Raw genomic sequence first — 26,036 nt, 5'->3', positions numbered from 1 at the left:
TTGACTCTTTCTCTTTGTTCCTAGCTCCCCTACAAGCATCTTTTGCAGCACATCATGACACTAACTGTATGGTCCAAATAAACAAGAAAGGTCCTAGAGAAGCCCAGCTCTCCCACAAACACCTCAACAAAAATTTAAAAAGGTTAAAAAAAGGTAAAAAAAAAAAAAAAAAAAAGCCAGAGCTACATAAGGGCAATATAAGAAAATAGTAGAAACCTGCAAATATTTGCAGAGGGGCCATACCATAGAAGACAGATGGTAAACAGTGCCTGAAGCTTTCAATCACTTTGAGTGTTAGCTCAAAAATAGCAAGATCTCCTTTTAAAAGATCAAACTAAATTGGAACACAACAAAGAAACCTGAGTAAACATGTAAATAAACATGAGCTCTAGTATAGGGGTCTGAAACCTGAGGACACCTATCAAGGATATTGACAATTAGTATGAGTTCTCATAAATGCAACCTAAAGGCAGTATAGGATCTTGGTGTTGGCCTCTGAGAGAATTATTGTTAAATGTTTCACTAAACAGGATAAATAGGTTGGGCAGGATACATCAGAACACCAAAGTCCAGCAGAAGAATGAGCTATAGAAATAATTAAGCAAGAAATAAAAAATTAAATTAAGAGCTCTTTTTTGAGGTGGAAATTGGAAAGAGAATTTAATATCTTAGAATAGAGGGTAAAAATCTTACATAAGAATTGGGGTATCTTTCCTGAACAAAGAGAATAAAGCAAATAGAACTCAAGGATCCGTTGAAATAACAAGAATTATTAGAACAAAAGTTAAAGGATTGAAAAATCAAAAAACCTATGTAGAGTTCTACCATCAAAAACAACTAACCTATGAACAGACAATTCTCAGATGAAGAAATTGAAACTATTTCTAGTCATATGAAAAGATGCTCCAAGTCATTATTAATCAGAGAAATGCAAATTAAGACAACTCTAAGATACCACTACACACCTGTCAGATTGGCTAAGATGACAGGAAAAAATAATGATGATTGTTGGAGGGGATGTGGGAAAACTGGGACATTGATGCATTCTTGGTGGAGTTGTGAACGAATCCAACCATTTTGGAGAGTAGTTTGGAACTATGCTCAAAAAGTTATCAAACTGTGCATACCCTTTGATCCAGCAGTGTTACTACTGGGATTATATCCCAAAGAGATTATAAAGAAGGGAAAGGGACCTGTATGTGCACGAATGTTTGTGGCAGCCCTTTTTTGTAGTGGCTAGAAACTGGAAACTGAATGGATGTCCATCAGTTGGAGAATGGCTGAATAAATTGTGGTATATGAAAATTATGGAATATTACTGTTCTGTAAGAAATGACCAACAGGATGATTTCAGAAAGGCCTGGAGAGACTTACACGAACTGATGCTGAGTGAAATGAGCAGGACCAGGAGATCATTATATACTTCAACAACAATACTATATGATGACCAGTTCTGATGGACCAGGCCATCCTCAGCAACGAGATCAACCAAATCATTTCTAATGGAGCAGTAATGAACTGAACTAGCTATGCCCAGAAAAAGAACTCTGGGAGATGACTAAAAACCATTACATTGAATTCCCAATCCCTATATTTATGCACACCTGCATTTTTGATTTCCTTCACAAGCTAATTGTACAATATTTCAGAGTCTGATTCTTTTTGTACAGCAAAATAACGTTTTGGTCATGTATACTTATTGTGTATCTAATTTATATTTTAATATATTTAACATCTACTGGTCATCCTGCCATCTAGGGGAGGGGGTGGGGGGGTAAGAGGTGAAAAATTGGAACAAGAGGTTTGGCAATTGTTAATGCTGTAAAGTTACCCATGTATATATCCTGTAAATAAAAGGCTATTAAATAAAAATAAAAAACAAAAAAAACAAAAAAAACAAAAAAACAAAAAAAAACTAACCTTCAAAACAATTTGAGGAAGGAAGATATCACACTTATTTGATGATGAAGCATGTTATTCAAAATACTTGACAGAGATTAAAGGAATAAGAATAGGCAATGAGGAAGCCAAATTATCACTCTTTGCCGATGACATGATGGTATACTTAGAGAACCCCAGAGATTCTGCTAAAAAGTTATTAGAAATAATCCACAACTTTAGCAAAGTTGCTGGTTATAAAATAAACCCACATAAGTCATCAGCATTCTTATATATCACTAACAAAATCCAACAGTCAGAGTTACAAAGAGAAATTCCATTTAAAGTAACTACTGATAATATAAAATATTTAGGAATCTATCTGCCAAGGGAAAATCAGAAACTTTATGAGCAAAATTACAGACCACTTTTCACACAAATTAAGTCTGATCTAACCAATTGGAAAAATATTAAATGCTCTTGGATAGGGCGAGCAAATATAATAAAGATGACAATATTACCTAAACTAATCTATTTATTTAGCGCTATACCAATCAGACTCCCAAAAAACTATTTTAATGACCTAGAAAAAATAACAACAAAGTTCATATGGAAAAACAAAAGGTCAAGAATTTCAAGGGAATTAATGAAAAAAAAATCAAATGATGGTGGCTTAGCTGTACCAGATCTAAAATTATATTATAGAGCAGCAGTTACCAAAACTATTTGGTATTGGCTAAGGAATAGATTAGTTGATCAGTGGAATAGATTAGGTTCAAGGGATAAAACAGTCAACAAATATAGCAACCTAGTCTTTGACAAACCCAAAGATCCCAGCTTTTGGGATAAGAACTTACTGTTTGATAAAAATTGCTGGGAAAATTGGAAACTAATATGGCAGAAACTAGGCATTGATCCATACTTAACGCCGTACACCAAGATAAGGTCAAAATGGGTTCATGACCTAGGCATAAAGAATGAAATTATTAATAAATTAGAGGAACATAGGATAGTTTACCTCTCAGACCTGTGGAAGGGGAAGGTCTTTATGACCAAAGCAGAACTAGAGATCATTACTGATCACAAAATAGAAAATTTCGATTATACCAAACTGAAAAGTTTTTGTACAAACAAAACTAATGCAGACAAGATTAGAAGGGAAGCAATAAACTGGGAAAATATTTTTACAGTCAAAGGTTCTGATAAAGGCCTCATTTCCAAAATATATAGAGAATTAACTCTAATTTATAAAAAATCAAGCCATTCTCCAATTGAAAAATGGTCAAAGGATATGAACAGACAATTCTCAGATGAAGAAATTGAAACTATTTCTAGTCATATGAAAAGATGCTCCAAGTCATTATTAATCAGAGAAATGCAAATTAAGACAACTCTAAGATACCACTACACACCTGTCAGATTGGCTAAGATGACAGGAAAAAATAATGATGATTGTTGGAGGGGATGTGGGAAAACTGGGACATTGATTCATTGTTGGTGGAGTTGTGAACGAATCCAACCATTTTGGAGAGTAGTTTGGAACTATGCTCAAAAAGTTATCAAACTGTGCATACCCTTTGATCCAGCAGTGTTACTACTGGGATTATATCCCAAAGAGATTATAGAAGGGAAAGGGACCTGTATGTGCACGAATGTTTGTGGCAGCCCTTTTTGTAGTGGCTAAAAACTGGAAACTGAATGGATGTCCATCAGTTGGAGAATGGTTGAATAAATTGTGGTATATGAAAATTATGGAATATTACTGTTCTGTAAGAAATGACCAACAGGATGATTTCAGAAAGGCCTGGAGAGACTTACATGAACCGATGCTGAGTGAAATGAGCAGGACCAGGAGATCATTATATACTTCAACAACAATACTATATGATGACCAGTTCTGATGGATCAGGCCATCCTCAGCAACGAGATCAACCAAATCATTTCTAATGGAGCAGTAATGAACTGAACTAGCTATGCCCAGAAAAAGAACTCTGGGAGATGACTAAAAACCATTACATTGAATTCCCAATCCCTATATTTATGCATACCTGCATTTTTGATTTCCTTCACAAGCTAATTGTACAATATTTCAGAGTCTGATTCTTCTTCTACAGCAAAATAACGTTTTGGTCAGGTATACTTATTGTGTATCTAATTTATATTTTAATGTATTTAACATCTAATGGTCATCCTGCCATTTAGGGGAGAGGGTGGGGGGAGGTAAGAGGTGAAAAATTGGAACAAGAGGTTTGGCAATTGTTAATGCTGTAAAGTTACCCATGTATATATCCTGTAAATAAAAGGCTATTAAATTAAAAAAAAAAAAAATACTTGACAGAGAGGGGAGGGATGAGTAGGACAAACTGAAATTATAAATTTTTGGATATGATGATGTGCCTTTTTATTTTCCTAGACTATGCTTATAGTTTAAAAGGAAGGATTTCTAAATATTTGGGAGGAAGAAAAAGATTAGCAATAGTAAATTCTTTTAAAAAGCAGATAAAAGAATACTGTAATCATTTTTAAAGTCACAGAATACAACTAACAGATGTTCAGAAGGAAAGGCAAGCAGAAAAACTTAAAAACTAATAAGTTAAATTTATCATTATATCCTTATTTAAAATGCAAACTACATTTAGTAGAGATTTTGTGTATAATCCCCCTTCTTCAGTGGTCAATGATTGTGTTTGATGATATTTGCTCATACAGAACAATAAAAAACAAAAATTAACATATTTTGAAAAGAAATCATTATACTCTGAAAATCATGGCCAAATAAAATCTGGATGCTTTATTTCAAGAAATCACAAAAGAAAACTCTCCAGAAGTATTCTAATATTTTTAATACCAGAAAGAAATTTTAGTGATCATCTTTAGATGAACTTTAGATGATCTTTAGATTAAAAAAAAAACTGAAGTCACCCAAGAATGTCATAATCAAAATAAAGAGCTTCTCATTTAAAGAAAAAATATTGCAAGAAGTATGAAAAAAGAGTTCATATGCCAAGCAAATAGAATTATATTGTCTATAACCAAGAGTAAAATTCTGCACAACAGAATATCATTCTAAGCTGTAAAATATAGCTTTAAGAGAATAGAAGACTTTTAAGAATTTCTGCTAAAAAGACCAGAATTGGGTAGAATCTGTGAAACAAATATAAAAGACAGAGGAGGAAACAGAAAGGTAAACAGATTTAAGCAACTTCAAGATGCTAAATGATGAAGTAATCATGTTCTAAGGAAAGAAGAAATAAACTGTTCTTTCAGAATTCTCCTATCTTCAGGGATCAAAGAAGTAAAGAAAGACAAAAAACAAAGACTGTTTTATTGGTTTTGAGGAGGAGGAAAAGGGAGGAGGAAAGGAACAAATAGATCGTAATAGAAGAGTATATAAATAGAATATAAAAGTATATAAACACATCTTCCAAAACATGCATATTGGAAGCAGCAATTAAACTCTTAAACCTCACTCTGATCCAACAAAGTATTTTACAAACACACAGACATACACACACACACACACATGTACACACATACCCATACATGCACACTCAAATGCACAGAAAACATAGAAATATGTTAAATTTAATGGAGAGATAGCTACAGCCAGGGAAAGGGGAAAGTAAATGTTACTTTAATTTTGAGAAGTGAAAGGATTAAAAGGAGAGAAAAAGTATAAGAACTAGTGATTGGTTGTTAGATAATTTTAGGTATATGTGGCAAAAGGAGCTGTATAGCAGGAAATAACCTGAGGAGGGGGAACAAGGTATGCAGAGGAGGAAAACAGTAAGACAGTAGTAAAAGGTTGTTTACCCCAAGATTAATGATTTTGTTATTGAGTAGCCTGTACCACAACAGGGTAAAGACAAAGAAAGCTGGGTATGAGATGATGTAATGAGCTGATATATAAGAAGGAATATAACTGCTAGAAGGACGACGCCATTATAGAAAATGTAGAGTGCTTAATAAATGCTTGCTGATCTGTACAACATCTAGTATCCCAGGTGCTCTGTGGGGAGAGAACACAGCTAGAGAGAGCGCTGTGCCAGATACGTCTGAAGAAAGGGGAAAAGTAGGAGTCCAGTTGAGACCCTCTTGGTAAGTAGAAGGACCTTTACAATTGGGGTCTGTAGTAGTTAAAAAGAGAATTGTATGTAATCAGACCACTTCAATTATAGCTTATTAGTGTTGATCACATTCCTTTCTTTTATTCTTGTCTTCAGAGGTGGGGAAGGGAAAAGGGGAAAGTATAAAATTATATGTAGTATGGAGAAAAATACAATAATTTTAACTCTGACTCTGAGTATGATAAATTCACCTATAAAATAGAGGAGTATAGTTTATGAGAAACTGTTGGAATCCTTACAAAGTGTTAACTCATTAGAGTTGATAAGAGACAATAATTATCTAATTTAGCATGGTTCAGTATGATTGATATGATCCTACAAGGAGATGTTATGGCCCAGAACTTGAAACAAAGTACTAAGTGGAATTGAGGAGACAATGTTTAAATCTAGTTTAGCATTGATTTAATCATACAACAAATAATGGTTTCCAGTGATACAATGATTGGTGTGTACTCAGTGAACAGCATATAAGCAAGAACCTCTCAGGGCCAGACACAGAGCACTCTGGGAGATACAGAAGCCCACAAGCCCACTCTCGGAGGCGGAACCAGATTCATTCATCTCATCTCACACTTCCGTGGTGGCTGGCCTCCTGCACTTCCCCCACTGAGACCAAGGCTGGTCTGAAAGGCTCTCCAGAAAGCTGCCCAGACCCAGACAAGGAGACAAGACTTGGAAGGAGAAAATAAATGTTTGGATTTTATTAGCTGGCTGAATTTGAGGTTTATTATTACTTTGAACTGAAACTAAGGCTGCCTCCAGAAAACCTCCCCAAGAAACCTGCTCTCAGAGAACCATCATATTATATAAAAGAAGAGAACACCACAAGAAACATATTTGAAAAATTTTTACATAAAGCTGAAACTGAAGGGATTCAGAGCAAAATATATTATGTTTCAAGTGAATTTTTTAAAAAGCAGGGGTGGCAATATATTATCTGCCAAGATAACAGTAAAAAGAGACATGCAGGAGCAGTAATGAACTGAACCAACTACACCCAGTGAAAGAACTCTGGGAGATGACTAAGAACCATTACATAGAATTCCCAATCCCTATATTTTTGTCCACCTGCATTTTTTATTTCCTTCATTTCCTTCCCGGACTATTTCAGAGTCTGATTCTTTTTGTACAGCAAAACAACAGTTTGGACATATATATTATTTAATTTATACTTTAACATATTTAACATGTATCGATCATCCTGCCATCTAGTGGAGGGGGTGGGGGGAAAGAGGGGAAAAATTGGAACAAAAGGTTTCGCAATTGTCAATGCTGTAAAATTACCCATCCATATAACTTGTAAATAAAAAGCTATTGAAATTTTTAAAAAAGAGAGACATGCATATAAAAGAAACTTCATTATGTTTAAAGGTACCAAATTTAATGAATTAATGGAAGTGTTTTAAGATATTTGTTCTGAATGATATAAATACATGAAGTTAAAAACTAATTGAATTACAGGGTAAGATAGCAAAAATATAATAGCTATGGAACTCAATATATACCTTTTAAGTCTATACAAATATAATAAGAAATTAAAACTCTGCTGAGAATATTAGAAGAATTAGATAATGCTATCTAAAGAATATTTGAAAAGAATATACATATTTCCTAGTAATGCATGGCAACTTTACAAAAAAAAAAAATGAGGATCTGCTAGGGTAAATAAACTTCATAAGCAATTCAGAAAAGCAGAAATATTAAATATTTCCTTTATTGACCACAATGCAATATAAATTATGAACAATAAGAGGTATTTGAAGAAAGGGTTCAAACTAAAATATAACTTAAATACAATAATCCTAAAGAATAGTAGGGTCAAAGAATAGATCATAGAAATAAGAGGTAATCTCAAAAAAAGTAACTATGAGACAATATACCAGAAATTTTAGGATATATCCAAAGCAGTTATTAGGGGGAAGTTCATCTCTAGATATTTTTGCCAACAAAAGAGAAAAGAAAATAGATGAATGAATTGGGCATATATAAATAAAAGAGGTAACAAATATAAAAATCAAACTAAAAGTAAAAATAAAAGTTCTGAAAAATCAAAGAAATAAACAAAATTGAAGACAAAAAATTCACTGAATTGATAAATAGGAGCTGGTCTTAAAAAACCTAATAAAACAAACATTTAGCTAATTTGAACCAAAAAAAGAGAGAAAAAAAACCAAGCTGCTAATGTCAAAAAAAATTAAGAGAAGAAAATCCACAAAAATGTTTGACATATATCAAGTGCTTGTTAAATGTATTTTTTGAAATCATTTTTTCTTAAATGTTAGTGAAAATTATAAGTGAAATAAATGAATATATACAAAAATATAAAATATATAGTTTAACACAAAAAGAAATAGAAAATTTAATAAATTCCTTTTCAGATAGTGAACTTAAAGTTTAAATCATAAAGAATTTCTCAAGGAAAAAAACCCAGGCTCAAATGGATGAACAAGGGACTTATTTCAAGTATTAAAAGAGCAATCAACTCCAATATTATGAAGATTGTTTATATTAACAAAGAAAGAAAGTTTCCTTTAAAGAATCTTTAAAGAACAATTAACTCCAATGCTATATAAACTATTTGAAAAAATAGGGATTGAAGGAATCCTACCAAACACCTTCTACAACACAGACATGGTACTGATACCTAAACCAGGTAGGCTGAAAACAGAGAAAGAAAATTATAGACCAATCTCCCTAATGAATATCGATGCCAAAATCTTAAATAAAATATTAGAAAAAGATTACAGAAAATCATCCCCAGGATAATACACTATGACCAAGTAGGATTAATACCAGGAATGCAGGGCTGGTTCAATATTAGGAAAATTATTAGCATAATCGACTATATCAATAACCAAACTAACAAAAAACATATGATCATCTCAATAGATGCAGAAAAAGCATTTGATGAAATCCAACATCCATTCCTAATAAAAACACTTGAGAGTATAGGAATAAATGGACTTTTTCTTAAAATAGTCAGGAGCATATATTTAAAACCATCAGTTAGCGTCATATGCAATGGGGAAAAACTGGAACCTTTCCCAGTAAGATCTGGAGTGAAGCAAGGTTGCCCACTGTCACCATTATTATTCAATATTGTATTAGAAACACTAGCCTCAGCAATAAGAGTCGAGAAAGAGATTAAAGGAATCAGAATAGGCAATGAGGAAACCAAACTATCACTCTTTGCAGATGATATGATAGTATACTTAGAGAACCCCAGAGATTCCACTAAAAAGCTATTAGAAATAATTCATAACTTTAGCAAAATTGCAGGTTATAAAATAAATCCCCATAAATCCTCAGCATTTTTATACATCACCAACAAAATCCAATAGCAAGAGATACAAAGAGAAATTCCATTCAAAATAACTGTTGACAGCATAAAATATTTGGGAATCTATCTACCAAAGGAAAGTCAGGAATTATATGAGCAAAATTACAAAACACTTTCCACACAAATAAAGTCAGACTTAAATAATTGGAAAAATATTAAGTGCTCCTGGATAGGCCAAGCGAATATAATAAAGATGGCAATACTCCCTAAACTAATCTATTTATTTATTGCTATACCAATCAGATTTCCAAGAAAATATTTTAATGATCTAGAAAAAAATAACAAAATTCATATGGAATAATAAAAGGTCAAGAATCTCAAAAGTATTAATGAAAAAAAAAATCAAATGAAGGTGGCCTAGCTGTACCTGATCTAAAATTATATTATAAAGCAGCAGTCACCAAAACCATTTGGTATTGGCTAAGAAATAGATTAGTTGATCAGTGGAACAGGTTAGGTTCACAAGACAGAATAGTCAACTATAGCAATCTAGTATTTGACAAACCCAAAGATCCTAACTTTTGGGATAAGAATTCATTATTTGACAAAAACTGCTGGGATAACTGGAAATTAGTATGGCAGAAATTAGGCATGGACCTACACTAAATACCGTATACCAAGATAAGATCAAAATGGGTCCATGATTTAGATATAAAGAACGAGATTATAAATAAATTGGAGGAACATAGGATAGTTTATCTCTCAGACTTGTGGAGGAGGAAGAAATTTGTGACCAAAGACAAACTAGAGACCATTATTAATCACAAAATAGAAAATTTCGATTACATCAAATTAAAAAGCTTCTGTACCAACAAAACTAATGCAAACAAGATTAGAAGGGAAGCAACAAACTGGGAAAACATCTTCACAGTTAAAGGTTCTGATAAAGGCCTCATCTCCAAAATATATAGAGAACTGACTCTAATTTATAAGAAATCAAGCCATTCTCCAATTGACAAATGGTCAAAGGATATGAACAGACAATTTTCAGATGATGAAATTGAAACTATTATCACTCATATGAAAGAGTGTTCCAAGTCATTATTAATCAGAGAAATGCAAATTAAGACAACTCTAAGATACCACTACACACCTGTCAGATTGGCTAAGATGACAGGAAAAAATAATGATGATTGTTGGAGGGATGCGAAAAGTGGACATTGATGCATTGTTGGTGGAGTTGTGAACAATCCAACCATTTTGGAGAGAGTATTAGAACTATGCTCAAAAAGTTATAAAACTGTGCATACCCTTTGATCCAGCAGTGTTACTACTGGGATTATATCCCAAAGAGATCATAAAGAAGGGAAAGGGACCTGTATGTGCACGAATGTTTGTGGCAGCCCTTTTTGTAGTGGCTAAAAACTGGAAACTGAATGGGTGTCCCTCAGTTGGGAGAATGGCTGAATAAATTGTGGTATATGAATATTATGGAATATTACTGTTTTGTAAGAAATGACCAACAGGATGATTTCGAAAGGCCTGGAGGACTTACATGAACTGATGCTGAGTGGAAATGAGAGGACCAGGTGTCATTTATGACTTCAACAACAATACTATATGATGATCAGTATCTTGATGGACCACATCCTCAAGCAATGAGATCAACCAAATCATTTCCACATGGAGCAGTAATGAACTGAACTAAGCTATGCCCAGAAAGAACTCTGGAGATGACTAAAACCATTAGCATTGAATTCTATATTATGCACACCTGCATTTTTGATTTCCTTCAAAGCTAATTGTAATATTTCAGAATCTGATTCTTTTGTACAGCAAATAACGTTTGGTCATGATATACTTATTGTGTATTTAATTTATATTTTAATATATTTAACATCTACTGGTCATCCTGCCATCTAGGGGAGGGGGTGGGGGGGGGTAAGAGGTAAAAAATTGGAACAAGAGGTTTGGCAATTATTAATGCTGTAAAGTAATAAAAAAAAAAAAAAAGAAAAAAAAGAAAAAATAATGATTGTTGGAGGGGATGCGGGAAAACTGGGTCACTGATACATTGTTGGTGGAGTTGTGAACGAATCCAACCATTCTGGAGAGCAATCTGGAATTATGCCCAAAGAGTTATCAAACTGTGAATACCCTTTGACCCAGCAGTGCTACTACTGGGCTTATACCCCAAGGAGATACTAAAGAAGGGAAAGGGACCTGTATGTGCCAAAATGTTTGTGGCAGCCCTGTTTGTAGGGGCTAGAAACTGGAAAATGAATGGATGCCCATCAATTGGAGAATGGTTGGGTAAATTGTGGTATATGAATGTTATGGAATATTATTGTTCTATAAGAAATGACCAGCAGGATGAATACAGAGAGGATTGGCGAGACTTACATGAACTGATGCTAAATGAAATGAGCAGAACCAAGAGATCATTATATATGTCAACAACGATATTGTATGATGTATTCTGATGGAAGTGGATTTCTTTGACAAAGAGACCTAATTCAGTTCCAACTGATCAATGATGGACAGAAACAGCTACACCCAAAGGAAAAAAACACTGGGAAATGAATGCAAACTGCTTGCATTTTTGTTTTTCTTCCCAGGTTATTTTTACCTTCTGAATCCAATTCTCCCTGTGCAACAAGAAAACTGTTTGACAGTGCACACATATATTGTATCTAGGATATATTAGGACATATTCAACATATATAGGACTGCTTGCAATCTGGGGGGGGGAGGGTGGGAGGCAAAAATCAGAACAGAAGTGAGTACAAGGGATAATGTTGTAAAAAAATTACCCTGGCATGGGTTCTATCAATAAAAAGCTATTATAATAAAAAAATAAAATTTAAAAAAAAGTATTAAAAGAGCAATCAACTCCAATATTATGAAGATTGTTTGTATTAACAAAGAAAGAAAGTTTCATACTAAAATTCTTTCTTTGAAACAAACATATACCTGATACTCAAACCAGGGAGAGATAAAGCAAAAGAAGAAAACTATAGACCAATATATCAAATAAATAAGTCAATGAAGATCAAATAAAAATAGTGAATAAAAGTCAGCAGGGAGGCCAAAAACCTATCTAAAGCACTATATGTTGTGACCAGGTTGGATTTAATGCCAGGAATAGAGTTGGTTCTATAGCAAGAAAAATATGATAGATCATACTAATAATGAAAACCAATAAAAAAATGCCATGATTATATCACTGAGTACATTAAAAAGTTTTTGACAAAATACACTACCTGTTGATTTAAAAAAAAATACAAAATGGTAAATATCTCTCTAAAACTAAGAACTGTTATTATCTATATAATGAATAAACACTAGACACATTTCTTAAGAGATCAATATTAAAAAAAGGATCTCCATTGTTGCCACTCTTACTTGATTTAGTTCTAGAAATATAAATTATATCAACAAGAAAAATAAACTGAGGTAATGAAAAGGCAAACAAAAAATAAATAATTCCTTTTTGCAGATAATATGATGGGTTTATACTTAAAAAAAAAACAAACCTAGAGGTCCAAATGAAAATTAATGGAAACAATAGGTAATAATTTCAGTAAAAGTAGTAACTTACAAACTAAATCATTGCCCATACTATATATATTGCCAATAAATTCTACAGAAAGAGTTAGAAAAATAAATTTCTTTCAAAATAAAAGATGTATAAAATATCTGGAAATCTATGTACCAATATAAGTAGGAGAATTATGTGAATATAATTATAAAATATCCTTTATAAAAACAAAATAACACTCAAATACTTGGACCAATATAATAATTGAATGAACAATTATGTTTATTACTGGATCAACCTACTATAATGAATATGACAATGCTATTAAAATTAATTTATAGAATTATGCAAAATGATAAAATTCATCTGAAAGAAAAACAAGTTAAGGATCTCAAAGGGAACAAAGGTAAATTTTTGAGAAAGAAAGGGGCCCAGAAGTAAGCAATCTCAAACTATACTGAAAAACAATAATCATCAAAATTATTTGATACTAGTAAAAGAAAAAAAAATAGAAAAGTTGATCAGTGGAACAGATTTAATATTCAAGAGCCAGCAACAATCAAGTATTGACAACAACTAAGGATACCAATTCCTGAGGAAAGGTCTCGTAAATATGGCAAAAACTCCTGGGAAAATTTAAAAGGAGTCAGAGAAATTAGGTTTAGACCAACACTTTATACCATATATTGTCACAATAGGATGATTTGAGGAGAAGGGAATGAGGTACCTTTGACAATTGTAGATATAGTGTTCTTAGCAAGGAACAGTCATGATCGTAAAAGATTAAAAGGAGAATTCTGTTTACATACAGCTTTCCCAGAAACAAAATGTGTTTAGAATCAGAAGGGAAAAAATGAAAAAAAAATTGCAACATATTCCCTAAGCTTGATAGCCAAGATATATAAGTAATTAATACAAATATAAACAAGCTACTCTCCAAGAGAGAGATATGAATAGGTAATTGTCAACAGAAGAAATGTAAGGTAACAACAATTATATGAAAAAAAGATGCTCCAAATGAGTAATAAAAAATACAATAAAAATAAGTTACTTTGCGGCTCTACATTATATCCAATAAATTCACAGATATGACAAAAATGGAAAATGGCAATTGGTGGAGGACTATGTATATTGGTGGATTTCTTAAGGGATCCAACAATTCTGAAAAGCAATTTGGTAACTATACCCCAAAAGTCACTAATCTACATATACCTTTTAACCCAGTGATACTGCTATCAGGCCTAAATCCTAAAGATCAAAAGGAAGAATTAGATTAGTTACATATATACAAAAATAATTATAGCATCTCTTTTTGTTATAAGAACTGGAAACAAATTGAGTACTGATTGCAGAATGGCTAAACAAAATATGGTATATGAATGTAACATTATTATGCTCTAAGAAATGATAGAAGAAATAGATTCTAAAAGTTTGGGACAATTTGTGTGAATTTATGCAAAATAAATCAAAGAGAAGCAAAAGAACACTTTACATGATTACAGTAGTATAAAGGAAAACATCTCTGAAAGATAAGAATTGTGATCAATGTAATAACCAATCATGATTCCAGAAGACTTGATAATTAATCATATTTCTTACTTCTTGGCTTAAGTGTAGGTGCAGACATAATTATAGTATGAGACATATATATTCAAATTAGTGCGTGAGAATATTTTACTTGACTCTACTTATTTGTCATGGGAGAGAGGAAACAAGTTTGGTGGAGAGGAGGAAGAGTTTTAGGGGTAAAGTGATAGTGCAAAAAGAAATGAAAGAGCATCAATGAATGATTTAAAATTCACAGGACAAGTAAAGTTCAGAAGGGCACATAAACAAGGAGAGTAATATTGGTAATACTATGTTAAATTATTAAAATATACTTTAAAAAGCTATGTAGAGATTCAGTTTCATGTAAGATTTTCTTCATACATAGTTATTTAGGTTTGTTGATATTTGTTAATTTTTTTAAAAAAGAATGTCAATAATTGCTAAACAATAAGTCAATCATTTTTATGATAGTGAGAAGGGAGAAAAACCTTAGAAACCAGGAACAGACATTACAAGATATACCAGAACTTGTCTGAGGGACCAAAGTGGGTTTTTAGTGAGATTTAAAAGATTCAGCAACCTCCCTCGCACTCTTTCTCTCATGTTCTCCTAATTTATTACTTATTTTCTCATCTACTACCTTTACCTAAGCTGCCTTTAAAGGGTGAGGGAAAAAGGAAAAACATCTATGTCCTCTATTCTTCCTTCCCACCTTCCTAAGAGGAAGAGTAGACTCCGTTAGGACTCTTAATTCTTTTAAGTAATGATTTTCACTTTTCTCAATCTGTCTGGATAGCTAAATAAATCTGTGCTAATTTTGGTTACCTGAATGCAAGGGACATAGCCATTCAATATGCCAAGGGACTTTCTACTAACATTGCAAGGACCAGTGGAATGCTTTGGTTATCTACTTATTATTTCTCATCCTCACCATATGATCAGACTTTAGAAGATAGACTTTTGTGATTTGGAGAAATTTAGCAACTTTAAAGAAGTTTTGCAATTCTTGAGAACAATTCAGTCTTCTGTCCTTTTGTTTAATTCTGAACCCAACTTTCTTGTTAATTTGTATGGTCTACCTCATATAGAGGGATTCTGCATTCTCTTTAACTTTCCATCAATTATGTCTTCATAAAAATGTTGTCACCTGTGGAATGCTGACTATTCCCTACTAATACCTTCACTGAATATGCCCTCAATCTATATAATATATTAAGATGATTCTCATAAAACTTTTATAAAAATAAGAAGTAGACAGTGAACAGGTTGTTTTAATGTTCTTTTGGCTGTTTTTTTTTTTTCTGTTACAGAGATGAATATATGATCTAAATATAAAAGTCAAATAATATAGTTAGGAAGAGGATTCTTAGCTAAGTAAGAGATAAGAGTTGATCATAAAAGTTAAATAGATTACTTAATTATACAAAATTAAAAGTGCACATCCATTAATTGGGGAATGGCAAATTGTGTTATGTGAAAGTGAATATTATTTTGCCATAAGAAATGATGAATAAAAATTCAGAGAAATTTGTAAAGAAAAATATAAACTGATGCAGAGTAAGCCAGGAAAATAGGTTATACACAATACACAATAATAACTACACCTGTAGACAACAGCAACGCAATGATTAATTTAACTTCAGAAAAGTAAAAACTAAGCATCATCAGAATTGTGTAACAAGGCAGATTATTTTCATATACGGACATTGTATTGATTTTTTTGCTTAATATCTTTGTGGAGTTCTATTGGGATGGGTACCAGTGGGATGTTTGGGGTGGGGGGAGAGAGATGAGTCATTAAAAATGAAAAGTACATTTAAAAGAATATCAGTAAAGCAGTAAAAATAAAATGAATGTAAGCATTTGATTTTTTTCCTAGATAACCTAAGCAACAGAAGTTTGTTTCCATGTATAATCAGGTTTTTTAAAAATTAAAACAATTTTTAAAAATTCTTATTTGTATTATTTGAATGTGTGTACTGATGACTTCTATATACATGATTTTTTAGCATTGTGTTTATAGTAAGGATTCATGATCAAATATGCTATCCATCTCCAAATATCAAGCTAATGAAGGAGTAAAGTATATTTTTTACTTTTTTGTTTCTTTCCTTCCTTCCATCTATAACATATTTTGTTATTTTTCTTGCCTTATCATTGTGGGGTGATGGGGGAGGAAGAGGAGGAGGAGGAGGAGAAAATTCAAAACTAAAAACAAAATTGAATTTTAAAAATATTGTCTTCTACTACAAAAACTATTTAAATGCCTCATTGTGAAATGAAAGATTCTCAGAGGCTAAGCCAATAGGATACAAGTGCAAATAGGTCCTACCAAGTCAAAAGGACCTGAGGGCAAATATGACTATTGTCTGAGAAAACAACCCCGTTCAGAGTTAAGATAATCAGGCCCAGAATGTTGTCTACCAGATGAGGAATTTTTTTGGGTTAAAAAAATATGAAATAGATAATAATACAAAATAGGCTTCTGCTTTGTAGTAGTCCTATAATAGTCCTAGATATGCCATCATTTATGCAGTGATTTTCTACTTAAAAAGTGATTTCATTCAACTTAATGAGTTCAAGTTCTACACTAGAAGATGATGATACAAGGACAAGAAGGAATGACAGAAAAAATGAAAAGAATCAACTATATAATTATATGCTGAGAGAGCTGAGAATTTAAGAAAAATGGATGATCACTTGCAAATATATATATATATAAAATAAACCTAGGAAGACTTACATGAACTGATTCAAAGTGAAATGAGCAGAACCAAATGTTTTTGAAGAAATTGGTATCTTTACATGTTCTAAAAGTTAATTTTTAATTTGATTACATTTGTTTATAATGAAAAATTATCTAAGTATTATGGAATATTAAGATTTTTGCCTTTTAAGGAATATCTGTTGACTATCATTATTTTTAATTATGGAAAGATTTTTGAATTTTAGAACTACTTTCACAGTGTTGATTCATTTTGAATTCTGTGTATTGCAAATGAACTTTTTAAAAAAAGTGACATTATTCAAGTCTCTAGTTAACCATTTCTATCATTTCTATACCAATCTGAATGTCTTTTTTTAAGTACTCAAAAGCGGATAATATTTCACAGCATTTAAAGATCAGTATGATTATTTAGTTGCATAAAAGGGGCAATATTATTTTCCTTTGCTTTTATAAATGATTTTAAGAGTGACAAATATGCATGAAAATACTTCATTTAAAATTTGTTAGCACCAATAGAAATCATCTTTGAATAGAAATGCTATTTATAATATGACATTCATAAATACATATCTCAATTTGTTTTGCTTCCAGTGATGGTGACACTCAGTGATACTAAATACACATTAGACTCAAAATTTTAAATGATGCTTGCTTGCCTTCTTGATTTGTTTACATCCCTCAATAGTCAATGTATATTTATAGGGTAAAAGTACAGATTTTTTTTTTTTTAACAAAGGCAATGCTCTAGAATTGTTAGATAATACACTCAACTCTGCAGGCTTTTGTTCTATATTAAAAATAAAGTTCAAGAAGACATAATTTACTTTAGTGTTTATGTCGTTAGATTGTTACTAGTCAACATTTAAAGGACAAAATGAATTTTTAGAGTTGGTTTCTTTCATTGTCCTGGACCTTGGAAGTAGTTTCATTTTCCAATAGATGCTTCAAGGCCTTCCTAGTAATAAAGAAGACTTGACATATCCCAAAATAAAAAAAAAAAATATGTCATAGATAGCAGATTTCTCTGACATTAAACATATGTACTCTTTTTAAAAGTACTATTAGAAGGTGTCCCTTGTTATGTCCTGTTGTGTGCTATGCCCTTAGTAACTGCCTACCTTGTCTAACCTCTTGCTCACTGAGACAAAGTACCTGTGTGACTGAACAGTGGTGATGAAGAAGGTGAATACTACTGAAATAAGCAGCCCAATGTCCAGTCCCAAGCAGATCACTGACAGAAATGTCACTATCCAAATCACCTTGGAGAAAAGGAAGATCATGAGGAAAATATGACACAAATAATCACTTACAACACCTCCCACCTTACTTTTTAAACTTGGAGAGCTGAAACTGGACCTACCTTTGATGTCCATAGAGAAAAGAAAGTGGAAAGAAAAAAGAGAGAATAAGAGAATAGCTTCTTTATATTACTTTAGGCCACAGAGGTAAACTTATTTACTAGCCTAAGGTTAAAGGGCTCATAAGTGACAGAACCAGGACTAAAATCTGGTCCCCTGACTCATCTATTGATCTCTCCACTATGCTAAGTCTCCTATGAAGGCCAGGAGTCCTTGAAGTCTAGAAGACATGGGCTCATATAATGATGTGATTGAGGACATGCCTCTCAGTGCCTCCAGGTCATCCATAAAGTGAAATACTGGAACTGCTCCTTAGTATCCTTAGAAGAAGTTTTCACCCAGGGAATTTCCAACAACAGTGAAGGTCCAGTTCAAAACAATTTGAAATTTCTATTTTGTCATTGCTTTTGCAAATAATTCTTAGTCTTGTGCTAGAAGATAACTTTATATAAATACTGAGTGTGATTATGTTTTACTCGATTTCTCTTATTTTGTCTTTTCTCCTTCCACTTTCTTTCCTCTTCTATTCCTTCTTGATGAAAAGGAAATAACTCAGGCAGCACAGTATGAAACAAGGAACCATTCATTTGTTATCAGAAGATCTGGGCTAAAATCACTGCTCTCCCATTAACTTATTGTGAGAACTTGGTCAAATTATTTGACCCTTCTGGGTTTAATGTTCTTAACAAAAATGGAGGGAGTTGGATTTAGAGTCCTTTAAAGACCTTTCTAATTCTAAGATATAATAAGTATATATTCTCTTCGGACAATTTACATAGCCCTTCAAATTCTGGACGGCACTTTCCCCAGGTCCACCTTGTGAGGCAGACAGCACATATAGACTTGTAAGATTTAAAGCAGGAAAAAATAATCTAATTAAATATCCTTAGCTAAAAGAAAGAAACTGAGGCCCAGAGAAATCACAAGGCTTCCTCAAAGTCATATGGATAGGTCAATAGTAAGAATTAGGATTTGAACTCTGGTCCTTTGATTTTTAAATTCAATGCTATTTCTCACAATAGTTGGGGATATCCTAGACTTGTACCCAACATCTGTAACTACTGGAACTGCAGCGTGGATTCCAATGAGGGTTGAAGTGAGGGCAGAGTGCACCAAGCAAATGACCTGTAAGTGACTCCTGACCTCACTTCAACAACCCAGGTTCTGTGGGAAGCATGTTTTATCTATCCCAGAACATAGTTACACTGATTAAGTCTGAGTATCCATTCAAGTTGTGTGTATTACACCCTTTGTGTTGGATTTGAAAATAGCTACCTTAATTTTAAATTCATATTTAGTTTTACATATTGTAGTGAGAGCTCAAGCAAGAATACACAAATCAATTTTGAGGCTTTGCCTCTTCCTTTTCTCCCACCACTGCACCATTCTATTATTTTTTATAATTTAATATTATTTTATAATCCTTTTTAAAATGAGTATTTATGTCTTTTGTCTACTCTCTTTTCCTTATTCTTATTGTTTAACATACCTTTTAACCTTTTATCTGTACTGACCTTTCTACACCAATGCTTGGACACTTACAAAATCATACTGGTTCTGTTTCCACAATTCAGGAAGGTCCATGATAGTTGAAAGGAAGGGCAAGACGTTGCTCAGAACAATACCAGCCAGTACAGCCTGTTGGAAAGAAGAGAAATTCTACTCAGTTTGTTTCTCCTTCAGTGGTGAAGCCCCACATTACCCATATAGAAACTTATAAAAAGAGAATGAAAAAATGCTACTGAGATAGATTCATGTTAGTATTAAGATCTAAACTTTAAAGGATACTTTCACTGAGTGGGGTACTCAAACTTTTTAAATAAGAGGCCAGTTCACTGTCCCTCAGACTGTTGGAGGGCCAGACTATAGTAAAAACAAAAACTTTGTTTTGTGGGCCTTTACATAAAGAAACTGGGTGAGGGGGATAATCGTCCTCAGCTGCCGCATCTGGCCCACGGGCAGTAGTTTGAGGACCCCTGGATAGTCTTTGTGTTTCTCAGCTCTAGCTTAACTACATTTTTTAGAGACAATTCCTTGGATGAAATGACAAATTACATTCACAGAAAGCTGTAATTTCAATTCCTCTTGTATTATAATTAAATGATCACAAAAATATCATCAATATTTAAGAGCAGAACAAAGGATTTATTTTAAGAAATTTTTAAAAATCTTTATAATATCCCTAGGTTAGCTTAAAATTTCTTTTGTTTTTTTCCAGTTTCATCTCTCCTGTACACTTAGACTGAAAACAAGTCAATTTTATTACTTTAACTCTATTAGGGGCAAGAAAAAATCAAGGAAGGGATAAGATTGCTGCTTATGATATAGGGAAATACTAATAGATAAAAGAGAGATGGTAGAAACATTCATCTCTTATTTTGCTTCAGTTTTTCTCTATGAAAAATAATGACCTTCAGTGTTGAAAAATTACCCATGCATATGTTTTGAAAATAAAAAGCTTTAATAAAAAAAGGATTTGAAAAAATAATGTCGAGAAAAAATGAAAATAGTTAACAAGAAATTGAAACTAGACTTAAGTGAGACAGTGGGCTCTCAATGAGCTCAAATCACTGAGTCCAGATGTTCTGGGTACTGAGTGGTGCCGAGGGGTATTATGGCTACACCCAGGGTACTGAGAGAAACCAACAATCATTGAGTTGCTCATGATAATCTTTTGAAATTATGAAAAGTAGGAGAGGTGTTGTAAGACTAGGTGGACAAATATTGTTCCAATTTTCATACTGGGGAAAAGGGTAGATAATTTAGATGGATACCTGTAAACCTGTGTCAATCCCTGGTACAATTCTAGAACTAATAATAATAATAATAAATATAATATCATATGTCTTATTAAACTATGCATATAATAATAAGTTATGCATATGCATTATCATAATCATCAATCCCTAATAAAATTTTAGAATGGATCATTTGTGAGCATTTAGAAAAGTGCTGAAATGAATATATTAAAGCCAAATCATTGTTCATTAAGAACAAGAAATTTTTGTATAGGTATAAGTTGAATTATTCAACCTCTGAGATCACTTAAAACTGAAATTCTAATGCTGTGAAGTTATAACAGACCAATTTCCTTTCCTGAGAAGGTTTATATAGCTTTCAAAGCACTAGAACTAAAAGGGGACTCAAAGCCCATCTATTCCATCCTCCTTATTTTATGAATAAGGAAACTGAGGCAGAGTCGGGCAAAGTGACTTTCCCATGGTCACAGAGGGGAAAAAAGCATTAGAGGCAGGATTTAAATCAAAGTCCTTTGATTCTATGGCCAGGGATCTTTCTACTATGACATATTGATCAGGAAATTATGTGGGAGGCATATTATATTTGGATTTTAACAACACATTTGGCAGAAATCTCTCCTGTTAGTCTTCTGGAAAAGATGGAATAATGAATCCTGGATAATAATACAGTTATGTTGATGTGAAATGGTTTTGTTAATTAAAAATGTTGAATTAATGTCACTTGTAGATTGATCTGTAAAGGAGATTTCCAGAACTATTCAAATTTTTATCGATTAATTAGGTGAAAGCTTAGATAATATTCTTATCAAATTTACAGATGACACAGTTCTTAAAGGAATAGAGAATACATTAGTAGGAAGATGTTAAGGGACCAGTCAATTCTCCGAGAGCTTCCACAGCTGTGAATCATTAACATTTGAAGGAGTTGCAAGGCAGCCTTTGCTGACACAGGTATTGTGGACTGGGAATGAGATAAATTGGAGGCAGAGCGAAGAGGAGAGAGGTCAGACAAAGCAATGGCCTCTCAGTCAGAGAGATCAGAGAACAGCAACTGCCTTTCGGTCTCCTTGTGTCATCCTCTCACAAGAGGAGAGCCATTCTGCAGGTCTGGGTTGGATCTCCAGCAGCCACTGTCAGGTGGCTCCCATGTATTCCAAACAGCTCTCCTGTATTCCAACAGAAAGAATTTTGATCCCAAAAGAATGATAAATGTCAAGTCCTGTACTTGAGTTAGAAACCTACTTTAAGTTTGTAGGATATGGAAGATCTGGGTAGGGATTGGTCAGGGGAAGGATTTAGCCTAAAGAAGAAAAGATTTGATGGGGAGAAAGCAAGGAAGAAGGAGGACAGATATGATAACTAAGTTTGAATAAATGAAGGACATATGGAAAAGGAATTAAGATTTGTGTACAATCAATAGGCAGAATTAACGGGAAGAGAAAACTTCCTCACAAATAGAGCCACTCAAAATGGAATGGCTTGCTTTATATGCCTTATTATTGGAGGCTAGATGACCATTTATTTGTAATAGTCTAAATGGAATTCATACCCCATATAGAAGTCAATCTTGATTAGTCTTGAAATCTTTACATAGTGTGAAATTCAGTGATTCTCAAATGTTATTATGTGGAATAGATAGCTTTGTGGTTATCAATTAATTCACTAGGAGGTCAACCAAGATGATAAGCCCCATACAGATGTGAGAAATTGTGTGTTTGAATCTTAGAATATTAGTGTTGGACACAAAATTAGAATTCAATTTTCATTTCCTGTCTTTGTCTTGTGCTCTAGTCCACTGGCTCTCAAAGTATCATGGGATTTTCTGAAACCCTTTCAGAGAGTCTACAAATTCAAATTTAGTTTTTATTTCTAACATGGCAAATATATATAAATATAAACAAAGATTCTTTGGACAGATTCTCAATAATTTTTAATAGTTTAAAGATACTGAGAAACTATTTAATAGCCCATTATCAGACAGCTCTACATGGCAGCATGAGGAATGCTAAAGCTTATGAAATTAAGAATAACATCTAAACCTGTTAGTACTAATAGAGTTCACATCATAATCATTTTAGGGAATTGCCCAGTTAGTTCTTACCTACATGTAAATTTCTGATGCTTAAATTATTTTAAATTCATAGTTTTTTAAATTGTATATTTGTGTTCCCTATAAAACAGGCTATATAATTTTGGCTGGACAAAGACTCAGTTTTCTGGCTCTCCTCTCTGTATCTAGTAAAAAACTTTTTCCTGACAAGATGTCCCAACTGCTCTTCATTCTGTGGCACAATCCTATGAAGTTTCCTAGACATTCTGATGACATTTGAATATTATTTCCTCCCATTTGAATGTATGCTCTTGGGAGGCAGAAACTGTTTCTTGTTTGTATTTGTATTCCCAGTGCTTAGTATCGTGCCTGACACACAGTAATTGTTCAATACATGTTTTTTGACTGACTGATTCATAATTTGTAACTTCTATTTAAAATATTAAGCCATATTGGAATATTAGAGAAGACAAATGAGACTAAATGCTGTGTCCACAGAAGCACAAGTTACAAAGCATTACCTTTTGGGAAATGTCCAGTACAGGTGCAATTGTGAGAGTTTATCATACTGGTTTAAATACTTGTTTGATTCTGCTGCCTCTCACTTACATTAGGCAGTGCATAGAAATAATGACCCATCTTCAGCATCACTAGCAACGTTATACCGGCACCTACCAGAGCTGCAAACTGAGCAGAAAGAGCAGATTGAAGAAAGAAATGACCAGGAGGTACCCAGCCCTCAGCCCATTCATTTTGATCTTTTCCCGGAGGGTTAATGAATTACAATACTTTTCCCTAAGAGATTTATGCATGTACCACAGACTAGGTATGAACTCATTTCACCAATAATCCATGGCACACAGCACAAAGTCCAGATACAGAATGGGTACTTGAAGAATATTTGTGGTATGAATAATGAATATAGCTTCACAAATCATATTTTCCAAACTCATGTATCTTTATGCCCACAGACATTTGCTATCCTCTAAATCTGCTAAATGACTGCCAACATTCCTTCCCAATTTTGTTTCCCTATTTTAATTTAATGTAATTTAAATTACATTAAATTTATTAAATTAAATTTATTATTAATTTATTTAAAACGTAACATAATTTTATATTATAAATTATATTAATTTATTATTATTAATTTAATAAAAATTAATTTAATTAAAATGATTTAATTTAACTTAATTTAAATACTCCCTATTTTCAAAAGATCCAAATAAATTCCTTACTGGCCATAATAAATACTGGAAATTATTCTAATTTCCCTGCTTTGGCTGTGATTTCTATAATTGGTCTTCAAAAACATCTACAATGCATCCTGATAAAAGAAGCATGTGAGTCCAAAACCAGTCTTCTAATAGACTTCAGGGGCCCTTATCATACTTATAATAAATATATATACACATAATTTTATAATACAATGACACACATAGATATAACATACTAAAAATGCCATAATTTAATCAATGTATGTTAAAAGAATGAAAGATATTTTTAAAAATCACGTAGGAACAAATCTCTTAAATTGTCATCCTCAGGTCTTATTCTAAATCTTTTCTTTAACTCCAAAGTTGCATACAAGTCATTTCATTTGCTAAAAGTCATTATTGTCTGCTATTCCACCAAACTTCTTTCTTTTCACTTATTATTTATATGCAGGCAGTCCTTGATTCACAAAGGATCTGTATTTTTTTTAAGGTGCAGAGAAAAAAAGTCTACCTCTGGTGTTTCTATCTTATCAATTTTCTCTCAATTTAAAACAAGTGGGAAGTGAAAGATCTTGATAATTACCTTATTCTTTTTTAATATGGCGATAACTTCTTTCATGCACCCAGATTTTCTATGTTGCTGATACCCAAGAGTATCTATCCGCCCCATTTGTACCATGAGACAGACTACCTGCCTAGCTCCCTGCCTGAGAAGCCCTTATGTTAAGAAATGAAACAGGACCAGAATCTGTACCAAAATATCTCCTAAAATTCATTTTTTCCAGAGAAAATTATGTGAAAAGTAATAGCTTAGTATAATTGAGATAATACTATTAAGATTATCTTTTAATGCCTGTTACAATTTAAAATCCTTTTGAGAGGCAGATTGGGAGTCATCTTTTATAATATTAATTCTATAGGAAAACTCTTTTGGAGAAGCAAAAAAAGTTAGAGTACAAAATGTTCATAAATTGAAAACTGCTTGGAATTCTGATTGTTCCATGAAGTCTTTTCCAGCCAAGTGGGATACTGACATATTATTGAAGCAGGTTGTGGTCCCTTTAAGAAACTACATTTGTGATTATTCCTTTCTGATTCCCAACCCCTCCTGGCTGATGCATTATCAATTCAGGAAACTAGGACCTTTGATTCACAAATCCTGATCAAAAGCACCCCTTTGAATTCCAATAAGAGATCTGGGCTCGTCCCAGCCCCCATGGGATCTGAGCCAACTTGTGAGACTACCCACCAGTCCCTTTAACTAAATCTCTCATTATAAAAAGAGCCAAACTAAAACCCTCTCTTTGCAGAGGTTCCAAACATGCCATCTAGGCTTGGCACCTCAGGGCCTCTGCCCATTGGAATACTGTTTCCAGTGCCTTCTTCTCTTTACCCTCACCTATTTCCTTAACTAGACTTTAACCTTACTTCCAATCCCCATAATAATCCTCTTTTGTCAATCTAGGTTTTCGGGTCTGTAAATTCCTTTACAGAGGACCTTGAGCCACCAGTAGACCTCATTTAACTCTCTGACCACCAGAAACCCTAAT

General features: G+C 32.9%; 1 protein-coding gene across 11 annotated transcripts in view; it reads right to left on the bottom strand.

Annotated features, from left to right (window-relative positions):
* Positions 1-26,036, bottom strand: part of SLC26A8 (solute carrier family 26 member 8) — a 210,295-nt gene that overhangs the window by 122,482 nt on the left and 61,777 nt on the right. For 10 of the 11 annotated variants that reach the window (XR_004233713.1, XM_031964989.1, XM_031964987.1 and 7 more), the window contains 3 exons: positions 23,879-23,956; positions 20,003-20,098; positions 18,255-18,361 (listed from right to left, as the gene is read on the bottom strand). Coding sequence is in view for 10 of the 11 variants with exons in the window: in XM_031964989.1 (XP_031820849.1) it covers positions 18,255-18,361; positions 20,003-20,098; positions 23,879-23,956 (281 nt within the window). In the remaining variant the exon portion in view is untranslated. The remainder of the gene's footprint in view (positions 1-18,254; positions 18,362-20,002; positions 20,099-23,878; positions 23,957-26,036) is intronic. The other variant, XM_031964984.1, reaches the window with a different exon arrangement.

The sequence above is a fragment of the Sarcophilus harrisii genome, chromosome 4 (genome assembly GCF_902635505.1).
Source record: "Sarcophilus harrisii chromosome 4, mSarHar1.11, whole genome shotgun sequence".
Taxonomy (NCBI): Eukaryota; Metazoa; Chordata; class Mammalia; order Dasyuromorphia; family Dasyuridae; genus Sarcophilus; species Sarcophilus harrisii.
Note: the sequence above shows the minus strand (reverse complement) of the source record. Positions and strands in the feature narration are given on the sequence as shown.